Below are 13077 nucleotides of genomic sequence, written 5' to 3'. Positions count from 1 at the left end.
GTATATGGTATTATCAACGATACAAGCCCTCGTCGTTTGTTGAACGTTTCTCGCGGTGGAAACAAACTTTTCTAGATGAGGTTAGGTAGTATCTAACTATATACGTATTGCGCTAACGCTATGAAGTAAGGATCTTCTTTATTTGCCTATCCAGTGTCCACTGAATGATTTCATTTGAACGATTGAGTGATATTTCTGTATTTGATTTCAAATTTTAGTCTGATGCTGGAGATTTCATGTTACTCATTGCATATATTTGTATAGTTTCTCAAGATGGTCATGGATGAGATCCGTGCCTGGTTCAACTTCATCCCACAGCTACTTTACAGCTGTTTTCTTTCCGGATGTCGTTTGTCCGCCTCAGTATTTTTAAAGGGAAACCCGGATGTCCTCTTGTCAGCGCCTGTTCTGCGACTGATCCGTCCTTTGTCCGTAGCGAAGAGCAAACACCAAACGCCCGTGGCCGCCACGATCGTGGAGCCAACCATTCCCAGAGCCATTGCGGTCTGGCTAGTAGAAACATAACACGTATAGTTGTAGAATGCTAGAGCACCGTGGAGCAAAGTAGTGATCAGCAGCGCCGAGACTGCGTATGGGGCACGGGCATCTGTCTCTTCAACGGAAATAGCATCGGTCGGCGATGTCAAGGGGAGCAAGCCGCTTAGCGAGATGATTAGCATTGCGATTGCAAGTAGAGTGAGGCCGAGAGAGCGGGATAGATAGGCTTCGATGTCTTTTGTCGCGGGTCAGTTAAATGGTCTTGGACAGAGGCTACACAATAATATCGTACCGGTGGGCTGGACACGGCTGTCATCCAAGAGCAAAGTGACGATAAACTTAGGGGCCGTAGCTAGAAAGAACCCCTGGACTGCGAGCCATGCGCTGGCTACGTATGTGTAAACGTAGAACGCCTTGAGCGAAGCCATTAGAATCGCGGCGATCAAGCAAGGTGGCGGTAGGAAGAAGAAGAAACTCACATCCATGTTGCGACAAGGTCCAGACAGATATTATTTCTTTAGTGGCATCAAATGACACAATAAATAAACAAAGCAGTGTTACTGTACAGAGTGAGTCAAGTAAGTCTTGAAGTCGTGGTGAAAAGAGCTTCGAGGCGGATGATGTCATGTTTTGTCAGTTGGCCCACACTAGCTTATTTTAACTCTTGGCGACAACCGGTGTCTTCATTATTTTAATATTACTTCTTGTAAACACGTGGAGGAATACGGTTGTATTACTGCTAAGCTCACAGATCTACAGCTTCTCCTTATGCATTCATTCATTCATTGACAGACAGAGATGAGTGCCATTGACGCTCATGCAGGCTCCCGTATCGACCAAGCACCGTCTAAAAATCAAACGCCAAAACGCCTGTCAAACCCATGCAATTCATCAGAAACATCGACCCGGGTCATTGCGGAGACCAGCTCCGATCGATACCCTCACACCGTGTCAGAAATTCTCAGTATAGCCCGGGACGATGCCCTTGCGCTCGGGCAGGAGTGCCCATCGCGACGGACCCGGGAGAAATGTCTCTGGCCACGACCGATCCAGCTCCAATCACCGAGCCCTTTCCAATGGTTACGCCCGGTAGAATAACCGAGTTGGCTGCGATCCAGCAGTCGTCTTCAATGACCACCGGGCTGCTGTAAACGTTTCTGCGAGTCTCGAGGTCCTTGTTATGGAGGTCGGTCACAATAGTGACATTGGGCCCGATGAGCACGTTATTACCAATTACTACCAGCGCACTATCCATGATTCGAAGGCTACAATAATTCCATATCAGAATCAAGAAGTGGAAGTGGATTGGAACAACAACAAGAATACAAATGGGGGGACTGACTTGACGTTGGCGTAAAACTTGTCTCCGAGGACAATATTGCAACCGTAGCTGAAGTGGAATGGTGGCTCAATGACAGGCCCTTGTCCAACACGACCGATGATTGAGCGCAGCATCGCCTCACGAGCCTTGCGCAGTTCCTTGAATACATCATCCAAGGGCATGTCACTTTGGTCTTCCAAAACTTGGTCATCTAGGTTGTATTTGGCACAAAACCGGCGCGCCTCGACCTTCCCCCCCATGAGCTGGGGGCAGTTGAGAACCCGGTATCTTTTCCACAAAATGTCAGCTATAACATTTTAGAAAGTTCGGTATAGGTATATTTGAGGTTGACTTACGGATCCCCAGCCACCATCAGTTGGTACTGTGAGCTGTTAGGCATACCTATTCTCGAGGCGTATTTCGCATTCAGGTCGGCAATCTCCTCCCTGGTTCTTCGCGACTTGCGCCCGTCCTGTACATGCTGTGAATGGTGAGTCAATTCAGTGACGCTTGAATTTGGTGACGTCTGTTTTGGAGGAGCTGCGTCGGGGTCGTTTACTGGTCGCGAAGAGCCCCGGCCCTTTCGAGGGAGAAGGCGACGAAACCACAGGGCCATTTTTTGTAGTGTCTGGTTCATGCTTTTGGTGCACATAGGGACACGCTTTATATATGTGTAGCAACTTCTGGGATGTGTCAACTGCGCCAGCCGGGGGGTAGTCACCGCGCAACTTGAAGACATCGATCAATATCGGTCATAGTAATAATGGTAAGCATGAGTAGTATCATTGATTGACACCGGGGAACAAGCTTATGACAGCCGAAATACCCGTTATCGGGTCTTTCTTTCTTTTCTTTTTCTTGTTTTTTCTTAAAAAAAAAATACCCCCTAAATTTTGTTACTCTTTCCCCCCCCCTTTAAGCACGCCACTTTTCCGATTCTGTAAGGGAGCCCATCCTGCCTCGCGCAAGAGCCATAATGAAACAGCCCCTCTTACCCTGAGTAATAACAGTTTGCCTTGCTGGCTCAACGTTATTTCCGAAATCAGCCTTGACTCAAAAAAGTCACTGACGATCATTTTTACTCTTTTACTCTCTTAGCGCTGTACGGAAAAGGATCTACTGCTGGGGCTATCCCCGTCTATTCACTCAATAGTCAGGATGTATGTCGGTACCACGTACGGAGTACTCCGTACTACTATTATAACACTTAGTATTATTATTATTACTTTAATATTCTTGCACCGCCGTTCCCCGAGGCTCCATGTAGGCCGATCACATCGGTACTACTCCATACAGACTTTTTTTTTTAAAAAAAAAGGAGATGCCTGTTCAAGAAGGTGGGCGCCTACATCTGGCAGTTCAGCCTGGCCGTGCCAGGGACATCGTCGATTTCATGTCATTAATGTGCGTTAGGCTGATATTGCCACATCTATGTGTACAGCGTTTACGGCGTTATCTACACAGCCCGTGGCACTGGCAGAGTACTACAGTCATCGCTTTGGGACCCATTGCATTAGGGTTGAATGTACTGATCCGGGGTGTTAGCCAACAGAAGCATCGGGAAACAACTTCTTAGTTGGCTGACTCATTGAATCAATGAACCATTCATCGAACGGCTAGTCATGAATCAGCTCATTGCGCTAAAGCACATCATGCATCCTCTTGGTTCTCAAGTTCTCAACATGATCAAGATCCAGCGAACCATATCCGGCTTAGTAGGGACAGCACAGCAGTGAGCATGGCTGGGGGGGAGAGGGGGCAAAAGTCAAACTATACGGAGTTAGCCGAAGCCTGAAAGTACCAGCTACAATAGTCTAAAACTAGATAGTTATAGTATCCAACATTAATCCAAACTCTAAGAGCTTGGGTCCTTGATGTCAGAATTGGGCTTCAGCCAGCCCAGCCTTGCTCCATGCACGTTGGCGCCGGCACCCGGTCCGGGGCGGGGAACGGCCCGCATCGTGGGCCTTATAGCTATGTACTACGGAGTATGTATGGATCATTGGTCCGGCTACGACACTACTGTGAACTACATGTTCGTCACAGAGTATATGCGCATAGATGAGCTTGTTGGCCACCCTGAATCGTCATTGCATACATACACACACATACAGACAGCACGTCAAATGCCAGTAAACGTCCCCGGCGTCAATCACGCAGTGAAAAGAATCCGAGGCCAAAGCGGTGTGACGCCCTTTTTTGCCCGGGCAACAAACAACAAAGTAATATTCCCTGGTCTATATCACCAGTCCAGTAACCACATTGCAGAGTAATATCAATACAGACGTGTTGTTGACAAAAAAGCGGACCCGGCTATCGAGAGCGCCAGATCCATGCCGCACAGATGGTGTATCAATCCGAAGACAAGATAGGAGAAACCCCTCAAAAAGGCCTCGCAAAGAGTTCCAAGCGAAGCCTCGCACAGCCACCTCAAGAGTCAAGAGCCCAGGGTTTTGGTCCTTGCGGGACCAAGTGTGCGGATCAGCATCAGAAAGGCGCACATGCTGTGGAGAAGCGATTCCATAGACCTCTCGGAAACTACCCTAATATCAATTCAACGTTGTAAGCCCGGGTTTATCGCACTGTGTCACTCGTCATGATGGTGGATATGAAAAAAAGAAATCCCTGATTGGCGAGACGCGTACAGAAAAGGAATTTTCAGTGGAGACGCAGGAAGAAAAAGCAACGAAGCTTACAGCGTCAAGTCAACCCCCTAGTCCGGAAGAGGTTTCACGCAGGCGAAAAAAGAACCATGTCAGTCAGCTTTCCAAGGTGGCCCTGAGCGCACTGTCGCAGTCTCGCATACGCCGCAGAGGCTGTGCGGAGAATTCGTTCGCTTTGCTTTTTTTTTTTTTTGCTCTCGGACCAGTTCATTCATTGTTCACATTGGACAAGACCTGCTAGTCTGCTACGGGCGGTACGGTCGGAAAGTATGTCTGTAAAGAGAAATTGCCGACTGTGGATGCTGTGTAATGGGAACCATTACTGAGGGTTGCTGGTACGCAGGTACCTCATGAAGCTGAGCTCCTCTTGAGTCAGCTGCTGCGACTCCGAGGACTCTCCCAGCGCCTGTTGGTATCGCTGGCTAAGACCAGTATCGTCCCCTACCGCGGAAGCAGAATCACTATCCCCCGACAGTCCGTCGCTCTCGTTACCACCAATGGCATCGTCGTCCAGTGGGTCTTCCTCTGCGTCACTCACTGTTTCGGGCGCGTCCCTCCGAGGCGCCTTTTTGTTCGACACAGCCATATCTTTCATGAGCTTACCCAATTCGACCTCTCGTCGCTGCGAGGCCTCCTCGGCGCGAGCCTGTTGCTTGCGCTCCAGCTCCGGGCGGTAGTCTCGCTCAAACTCCTGCCGCTTCTCCTCCACCGCCTGGAAAAAGTCCTCCACGCCATCTCCGGTCATCGAGCTAACCCCTACGACGCTTAAATGGCGATAGAACTCCTCTAGCATTAAACTCATGCTGTTGAGCAGCGACCCCATGTACCCACTGCCCGCGCCAAATCCACCGGCACCACCTTCCGCTCCAAAGGCGCCGGCTTCCTCCTCCTGACGCAGAGCATTCTGAAAGGCGTCAAAGTCGGTCATCCACTCCTTAGCGAACTCTGCATCCTGGACATCCGTTTTGTTGAATACCAGAATCATCGGCAGCTTAGTCTTGTACAGGATGCTGCAGGCGTACAGCATGTTGCTCATGAACGTGCTGGTAGAACTGGTTCGCGGCGTGTCAATCACATACGCAATCACTGTAGGGAACGAGGACGCCATCGTCTCGAGGAAGATACTCCCCGAGGCGCTCCATACGAAGACCTCGATCTGGCCGGGGGTGTCAACTAGGATGTGCTCGATCGGCCGTCCACTGGTGTTGGCGGGGTCGGTCGGAGCCGTGCGCTTCTCTAGCAGGGCGATGATTTGATCGATCTTGGTGGCAAACAGGTTCAAGGATGTCAGAATCCCCCCATTCGGCCCCAAGTTGTACTGCTTCATTACCTCCTTGTAATTTATCGAATCCCGGATATCGATATTGCTCTCGAACGGAACCGAGTGCACTGCCGGGTCTAGGTTTAGGACATATGGCGCCTTTCGCTGAGAGTGTAGATATGAGTTGATTCGTTGCATAAACGTCGTCTTGCCCGAGCCTAAAATCGCGATTCGTGAGTATTCAGATCGAAACTTATACTAGCTGGCAAGTCTTGTCCACAACCATCATCGTCATCATAGACTGTATGTATTTGCAGACAGACCCTTCTATTTCATAGGCTCCATGGGGAAATAATAAACTGAAGCGTCTCTCTCTTACCTGCCATGCCAACACAGACAACCGCCACAGGTGAGGCGGTTTCGCCGGGAGCCGCTGTCGCAGCCATATCGTTTGTTTTCTGGTTATCGATAGAGTAACTCTGAGACAGGTAGTCGCTGCGTCTAGATGTATCCAGCCAGGGCTCTGTTATTGTAAACCACTTTATGGAGGGACGGTGATTAATTTTTTTTCCTCTTGAAAGAAAATCTTAGGCGGGGCGACAATGTTCGTTTCGTTCCGGCCGGGGCAGGTGCAGGTGGGGCCCGCTGCTTCCAGTTTCAACGTCATGTTCCTTCAAGCTCCCGTCGGCTTTTTTTCCTGCAACATCCCAGCTCACGATCATTTTCAACATGACCTTGGAAGACTTTGAAAAATCGCTTGCGGAGAGTCACGAGCAGAAGGAGTCCGAAGGTAGCAAGGACAAGGATCGCTCTCGACACCATCGCCATCGTCACCACCACCGCCATCGCAGCTCCTCGAGGTCTAGAGAAACGCGCCATGGCCGCGACAGACACCACGAGGATTCCGACAGGCATAGACAGAAACGATCGCGGCGAGATGACAACGGAGAGGACGAAGAGAGTCGGCACAAGAGACGGCATCGACATGACAGCTCTCATGACCGCGACCGTCCCAAGACCGAAGCCGATCCGGTTGCCTCGAATAGCAATGAATCACACTTGAAACGAGACTCATGGATGGAGGCCCCATCTTCAATTGACATCGACTACGTTCAGAGACCTGAACGGCGCCTCCAAGAACAACCGCAGGCAAAGATGCTAGAATCCGACCTCACAACAAAAATACATCAAAGAGAGATCAACGACCATTTACGGGATCTCAGAGACGGCAAAGTCGCGGAGGAAATCGAAACCACGACCGCCCAACATGATGTTAACTATACGTTTGGCGACACCGGCTCCCAGTGGAGAATGACAAAGCTCAAAGCTGTTTATCGAGAAGCCAAAAATTCAGGCAGGAAAGTGGATGAGGTTGCAATTGAGCGGTTCGGGGACCTGCGCTCTTTCGATGATGCACGAGAGGAAGAAGTCGAACTGGACCGAAGGGACACATATGGGGAATCATACGTGGGCAAAATAAAACCAAGCGGGGAGCTCTTCCAGGAGAGGAAACTCGAGCAAGGTTCCCGCAGAAGCTCTCGCCAGGAAGATAAAGACATTGAACCGAATGTTCAAGAACAGGGGAAATCGATGGAAATCGAACCCCCTACAGGGACTACACAGCTTCTGGATGCAACAGCACTCAATCGGCTTCGCGCGAAGATGATGAAGGCAAAATTGAAGGGATCAGCCGAAGCTACCGAATTGGAGGAGCAGTATAATGCCGCTGCTGCACTAATGGCTAATCGCAAAGAAGGTGATGTGGTGGTGCTTGGTGTGATGGAAAACAGAATGTTGGCCGGCAGCTCCAGGGGTGAGGTAAAACCAGTTGAAAACCGTAGGGGTCGTGAACGTGGTCAGGTTCAGGAGAACGATGACATGTCGATTGAGGATATGTTAAGAGAGGAGCGGCGAAGTCGAGGTCAAGCCGGTGGTGAAGGCATGCGACTCGCCGAGCGGATCGCGAAAGATGCAAAATTCGATGTAAGTTGGATTGTCAACTTCTGAGCTGTTTGGATACTGATATGAACTACTATAGAATGATTTGGAATACATGGACGACAACGCAGCTAAGCTAGCCAAACGAGTGCAAAAGTCCGAGCTCAACTTGAAAAACACTGCAATCAGTGAATTCCACAAGATGAACAGGGTTTTGGATAATTGTCCGCTATGTCATCATGAAGACACGAGCACACCTCCAGTTGCGCCTGTGGTATCGTTGGCAACTCGCACGTACTTGACATTGCCTACGGAGCCTGAAATCAGCGACGGGAGCAGCACAATCGTCCCAATTCAACACCGCACAAATTTACTGGAGTGTGATGATGACGAGTGGGAGGAGATCCGCAACTTTATGAAAAGCCTGACTCGAATGTACCATGACCAAGGCCGAGACGTGATCTTCTACGAGAATGCAGCACACCCAGACCGAAAGCGTCATGCATCGCTAGAGGTCGTGCCTCTTCCTTACAGCCTAGGTGAAACGTCTCCGGCTTTCTTCAAGGAGGCCATCTTGTCGGCAGACTCAGAATGGACGCAGCACCGGAAACTGATTGATACTCTTGCCAAGTCTCGACAGGGCCTGGGCAAACTGGCTTTCCGCCGCACGCTGGTGAAGGAGATGCCATATTTCCATGTCTGGTTTGAACTTGATGGTGGACTTGGCCATGTGGTGGAAGACTCGCGCCGCTGGCCACGCGGAGACTTGTTTGCCAGGGAGATTCTCGGAGGCATGCTTGATCTTGAGCCAGACGTGATCAAGCGCCAGGGTAAATGGAGTCGCAGTGGTGATCGTCGAGTTGAGCCGTTTAGGAAACGATGGCGCAAGTTTGACTGGACTCGCGTCTTGACAGAGGGTTGATGGTAGATACTGTATAGGGCACAATACAGCCACCAGGTGAATGTAAATCTGTACATCTAGTTTACGCTATTAATATCCATTTTGAGAACTGTATTTTATACGAGATATACTTAGAACAATTATCGCACCAATAAGAGAGGGCTGTCACCTTCGGGGACATCTCCGTTACTCCCCCACCGAGCCCGCCGTCCGATTGATTACCTTTCCGCGGGGTTCTTCGGTCTCCGATTTTACTACAAATAAGACACAGAGTCTCTCAATTTATTCAAACTAAGTGACAGTGGAAGTTTTCATATACAAATTTGCACAATGACCCGACCAAAGGCCCTTTTGTTGGGCAACATCGACCAGTATGTCTATAGGCCCATGTCCAATTATCAAACTGATATCCTTATCTGACACGAGAACACAGCGCTGGAAAGACCTGGGAAGCTCTCAGCAACGTCGCCGAGCTCGTAACGACCCAAGCAGCCAACCGGACAGAGTTCATTCAAGAATGCAAAGCCGGGAAACTCGACGGCGTGGTTGTCGCATACCGGACATTCGGCTCCTTTGGAATCACAGGGCAGTTTGATGAGGAGCTGGTGTCGGTGTTGCCTAAATCAATGCTGTTCCTAGCTCACTGCGGTGCGTTTATGCCTTCCTTTTGTAGACTTTGTGTGTCCAAACTGACAGGCCACCAAAAAAAAAAAACAGGAGCTGGATATGACCAAGTAGACGTGCATGCCTGCAGCCAGCGCAACCCGCCTATACGCGTATCCAACGTGCCCACCGCCGTTGACGATGCCACAGCAGATGTCAACATGTTCTTAATCATTGGCGCTCTGCGCAATTTCAACGCCGGGATGCACGCTCTCCGCGAGGGCAAATGGCGCGGTGTGCCTGCCCCTCGCTTGGGACATGATCCAGAGGGGAAAGTGTTGGGAATCTTGGGAATGGGCGGCATCGGACGCAATCTCAAACGAAAAGCCGAAGCATTTGGCATGAAAGTTATCTATCATAATCGGCGGAAGCTCAGCGAGGCACTGGCGGCTGGGGCAGAGTATGTCTCGTTTGACGAGTTGCTGGCTACGAGCGACGTAATCAGTCTGAATCTGCCTCTAAACGTATGATTCCTTTTGTTTTGTCACTGTTGCATTTCACACTGACACCATCACAGGCACATACACGCCACATTATCGGCAAACCCGAGTTCGAAAAGATGAAAGACGACGTCGTTGTCGTCAACACCGCTCGAGGCGCAGTCATCGACGAAGCTGCCCTTGTAGACGCTCTAGATAGTGGCAAGGTCTACTCTGCCGGTCTGGATGTTTTTGAAGAAGAGCCCAAAATCCATCCGGGTTTGACGCGAAATCCGAATGTGCTGCTTGTGCCGCATATGGGTACCTGGTCTGTCGAGGTATGCCTTTTCTCCCCTTTTTCTTCTTCTTTTTTTTATGTTTCAACTAAACTGACGAAACCAGACACAAACCTCAATGGAAGAATGGGCAATTGCCAATGTTCGCCAGGCTGTTGAACAAGGCACGCTGAAGAGCATTGTGCCCGAACAAGTGGATCTGTAATTAGCTGGTTGAATGATCGAGGTATTTAGAGAGCGATAGACTCGTTTCTACTACATGTATACATCAGATGTCTCTCGTCATTGGACAGTAAAGATATGTTCTCTGTTCTATGTATGGTACAATATTTTCACATATTCCTATAGAATCGAACAACGAAAATTGACATTCATAGACCCGGGCTTGCGTGTTTTTTTGGAAATAAGAGCTAGAAATATCCTCCTTAAGAGGATGACTCGGAATGACAAGAAAATAATATCGGTCACGCTAACAGCGGTATCATTAACGACAAATGCCGGAACGCCGTCCTTCATGAAAGGCCGTATAGAAGGGCACATTTTGGGAACACCTAACGCCAAATGCTAGTATATCAGAACAGAAAAGGCCGAAGTTTGTTGAAGCGTAACAAAGCCACATATTAGGAGATTCATATACGCGGTAGTAATATACTCTTCAATTCCCATAGCCTGTTGACCATGCCGCAAAGACGCTTGACGACCTGTGTGGTACCTTTGTCTTTTGATTCTTCCTCGATGAATCGCTGGGCGACGAGAAGTTTTGTGTTGGTATTCCGCTCGTCGCTGGAGTTTTCAGGTCTGTTGCGAGGGTAATCCGACAACCGTTGCCCAAGATGGCGCCCAATGGCAATCGAATAGACCACGTCGCGATTCTCGATCTGGTCGAGAAGGCCACGACAGCGAGTCAATGTTTCGTCGATCTCCACCGCTGAGGATGCCTCAATATCGTGAAGCGTGAGGAAGTGACCAATGCAATCCCAGAAATTAAAGGACCGTCGTCGCAACTGATCTTGTAAAGAATTTGGATTTGGTGGTGGTTCGCGGGCAAGGTCCTCTTGCAATGGGTTTTCTTTAAGGTAGTCATCAGTAATGAGAGCCTCGAGAACATCGAATCGGTTGGCCGTCGTCAACAGGTCGTATTCTTGCATAGGCTCCGGATTTCCGTTGCGCACCAAATGACGCGCTGAGCGACAAATGGACATGGTGTCCCACACCACAGATGCCTCGAAACTTTCCACTCGTCCTCTGACAGCGGGCTCGGAAATTTTGGGATCGCTAAAGGCATCAATCAGCGCCGAGTATTGCGCCATAAGCTGGGCATTGGTCAATAGCTGCGACAAGCCCTTGTCTCGAAACCACCGCGTTTCCAAGAACCGGTCGATGGCCGGCGCGTACGTGTGGAGGTAAACCGTCTGTATCTGGTCTAAACGAGTTTGTTGTATCGGAACGATAGGATATGGAGATGGCGGCGCAATGCCTTGGAGCGCCAGTAGATCCTGGATCTTCACCTTCTCTGCACGCATCTTGTGGTCAGTTCTAATTCCTGGCGAACACGTTTCAAAGAGTAAATACCTTGCTTGCCGACTTGTCCTGAAGGCGGCATCAGCGCCGGCGTTGTTATGGTTGACGGAGTTCCTGCCGGCTGGGAAATCGACCCGTCGATGGTATCTTGAACGCTTGCCAGAGCTGACATGGTGTCGCTCTCTGCTACGGAAGGCTCGACAGTGCTTTGGTGGTTGTTCGGCAGGTCAAACGACTTCACCGAGGAGTCCGACTGGACCGACGGCGCGAAAGGCTGCGAGGCAGCGGGGACGTATCCGGGCGGCGCAGAGGGGTAGGGGTTATGGTTTTCTTGAATAAGCGCGGGCTGCGAGCTGCTGGCCGGTCGGATCTCAGACGGGGTTGTTTGTTGTCGAAAGACAGGGTCGTAGCCCAAACACTCGCGTTTGCTCTTGACGCAATTTCGGCAGACCGGGTGACCTTCGTCGCACTTTGTTTCAAGACCAATTGCGCGTCAGCATTATTGTCAACAGAAACAGCGGCAGGCACAATCAAAAAGGAAAAAAAGACAATAGAGAAAAACACGGCGTGGTCGGGGAAAAGTGCAGGAGTGGGCGTGACGTCTGGCGGGGTTCTGCTATCAAAGTGGGATGCTGGACGCGAGCCGGACTAACCACAGGTAAGCGACACCTGCAGCTGCTTCCGCCGCTCCGACTCCCGCCAACCCAGACAAGACAATAATTCTACCAGCAACAATCTCATGCTTACCTTTATTCTGCGTTTGCGGCACGTCAAACAGCCTGTTTTCGTTCGTCGCTTGACTTCGCGCTGGTGCGCTCGCGATCGTGCGTTGCCGGGGAGCTGATAGCTCATCTGTCCGCCTTGCATGCCCAGTTGCGCCATGCCTGGCGAATACGACGAGGCGTACTGTCCCATGGGGGACATTGAAGACATAACAGGCGACACCGGAGCGCCAATTGGCGCCTGCGCCTGCATTGCCTGTGGATTGGGCGAGGAGACTTCGGGCGGCGGCTGGGACGATGCCATCGACGATAGAGGAGCTGGCATCGTCGAGAACGAGGAAATCTGCGCCGGTGCTGCTGGCCCAGGCGCTGGATCTGCAACATTATGATTATATGGCGCCGGGGCGGGAGGAAGAGGAGGAGGAGCTTGAGGAACTGGCGCTGAAGCTGTAAACGTAGTGGCTGGTGTTGTCGTAGTCGTAGTCGTCGTCGTCGTCGTCGTCGTCGAAGCAGGGTCCGGAACGGCGAGTTCAGGACTTATCGCCGGTATCGTAGGTGTCTCTGTCCCTTCACTCGAGATCGGAGGAAGCGGAGGAAGCTCGCTGCCAGAGGCTGGATCGTCGAGAAGAGTAGGATCCGTTTGAGGATCCAGCTGAGATTCCGACATTCTGGCGCGCACTCCCTTTGGAGTCACTCAGGCGCCGTCCACCAGCCTAGTTCTGTGTCTGCAAAATCGAGAAGCGTATCGTGGTTGGGTTTCTGGTGTTTGTTGTGCGAGTCAGTATTGTAACTTGTGCAGGCTTGATTTCCTGGAGGGTAGGAGCTCTGGCTGAAAAAAGAATGAAGCCAAAGTAGAACTTGAGCTTCACTGTAA

At 50.5% G+C, this 13077-nt stretch overlaps 5 protein-coding genes across 5 annotated transcripts; 1 reads left to right on the top strand and 4 right to left on the bottom strand.

Annotated features, from left to right (window-relative positions):
* Nucleotides 1-323: 323 nt before the first annotated feature.
* On the bottom strand, nucleotides 324-983 carry TRUGW13939_02893 (uncharacterized protein; the record flags this gene model as incomplete). The annotated part of the gene is made up of 2 exons (XM_035486080.1): nucleotides 324-733; nucleotides 791-983. The coding sequence occupies 2 exons, from the start codon at nucleotides 981-983 to the stop codon at nucleotides 324-326; spliced, it is 603 nt and encodes a 200-aa protein (XP_035341973.1).
* A 476-nt stretch (nucleotides 984-1459) lies between these two features.
* On the bottom strand, nucleotides 1460-2435 carry TRUGW13939_02892 (uncharacterized protein; the record flags this gene model as incomplete). Its single annotated transcript, XM_035486079.1, has 3 exons — nucleotides 1460-1763; nucleotides 1841-2107; nucleotides 2176-2435. 3 exons carry the CDS (start codon nucleotides 2433-2435, stop codon nucleotides 1460-1462), a joined length of 831 nt encoding a protein of 276 aa, XP_035341972.1.
* A 2366-nt stretch (nucleotides 2436-4801) lies between these two features.
* TRUGW13939_02891 (uncharacterized protein) lies at nucleotides 4802-6189 on the bottom strand (the record flags this gene model as incomplete). The annotated part of the gene is made up of 2 exons (XM_035486078.1): nucleotides 4802-5961; nucleotides 6123-6189. The coding sequence occupies 2 exons, from the start codon at nucleotides 6187-6189 to the stop codon at nucleotides 4802-4804; spliced, it is 1227 nt and encodes a 408-aa protein (XP_035341971.1).
* Nucleotides 6190-6472: 283 nt separating this feature from the next.
* On the top strand, nucleotides 6473-10165 carry TRUGW13939_02890 (uncharacterized protein; the record flags this gene model as incomplete). The annotated part of the gene is made up of 7 exons (XM_035486077.1): nucleotides 6473-7726; nucleotides 7782-8569; nucleotides 8891-8953; nucleotides 9016-9230; nucleotides 9300-9709; nucleotides 9763-10002; nucleotides 10067-10165. The coding sequence occupies 7 exons, from the start codon at nucleotides 6473-6475 to the stop codon at nucleotides 10163-10165; spliced, it is 3069 nt and encodes a 1022-aa protein (XP_035341970.1).
* Nucleotides 10166-10589: 424 nt separating this feature from the next.
* On the bottom strand, nucleotides 10590-12870 carry TRUGW13939_02889 (uncharacterized protein; the record flags this gene model as incomplete). The annotated part of the gene is made up of 3 exons (XM_035486076.1): nucleotides 10590-11473; nucleotides 11533-11950; nucleotides 12229-12870. The coding sequence occupies 3 exons, from the start codon at nucleotides 12868-12870 to the stop codon at nucleotides 10590-10592; spliced, it is 1944 nt and encodes a 647-aa protein (XP_035341969.1).
* Nucleotides 12871-13077: the final 207 nt, after the last annotated feature.

Source organism: Talaromyces rugulosus, chromosome II, assembly GCF_013368755.1.
Source record: "Talaromyces rugulosus chromosome II, complete sequence".
NCBI classification, from domain to species: domain Eukaryota; kingdom Fungi; phylum Ascomycota; class Eurotiomycetes; order Eurotiales; family Trichocomaceae; genus Talaromyces; species Talaromyces rugulosus.
This window is presented reverse-complemented; position numbering and strand designations above follow the sequence as displayed.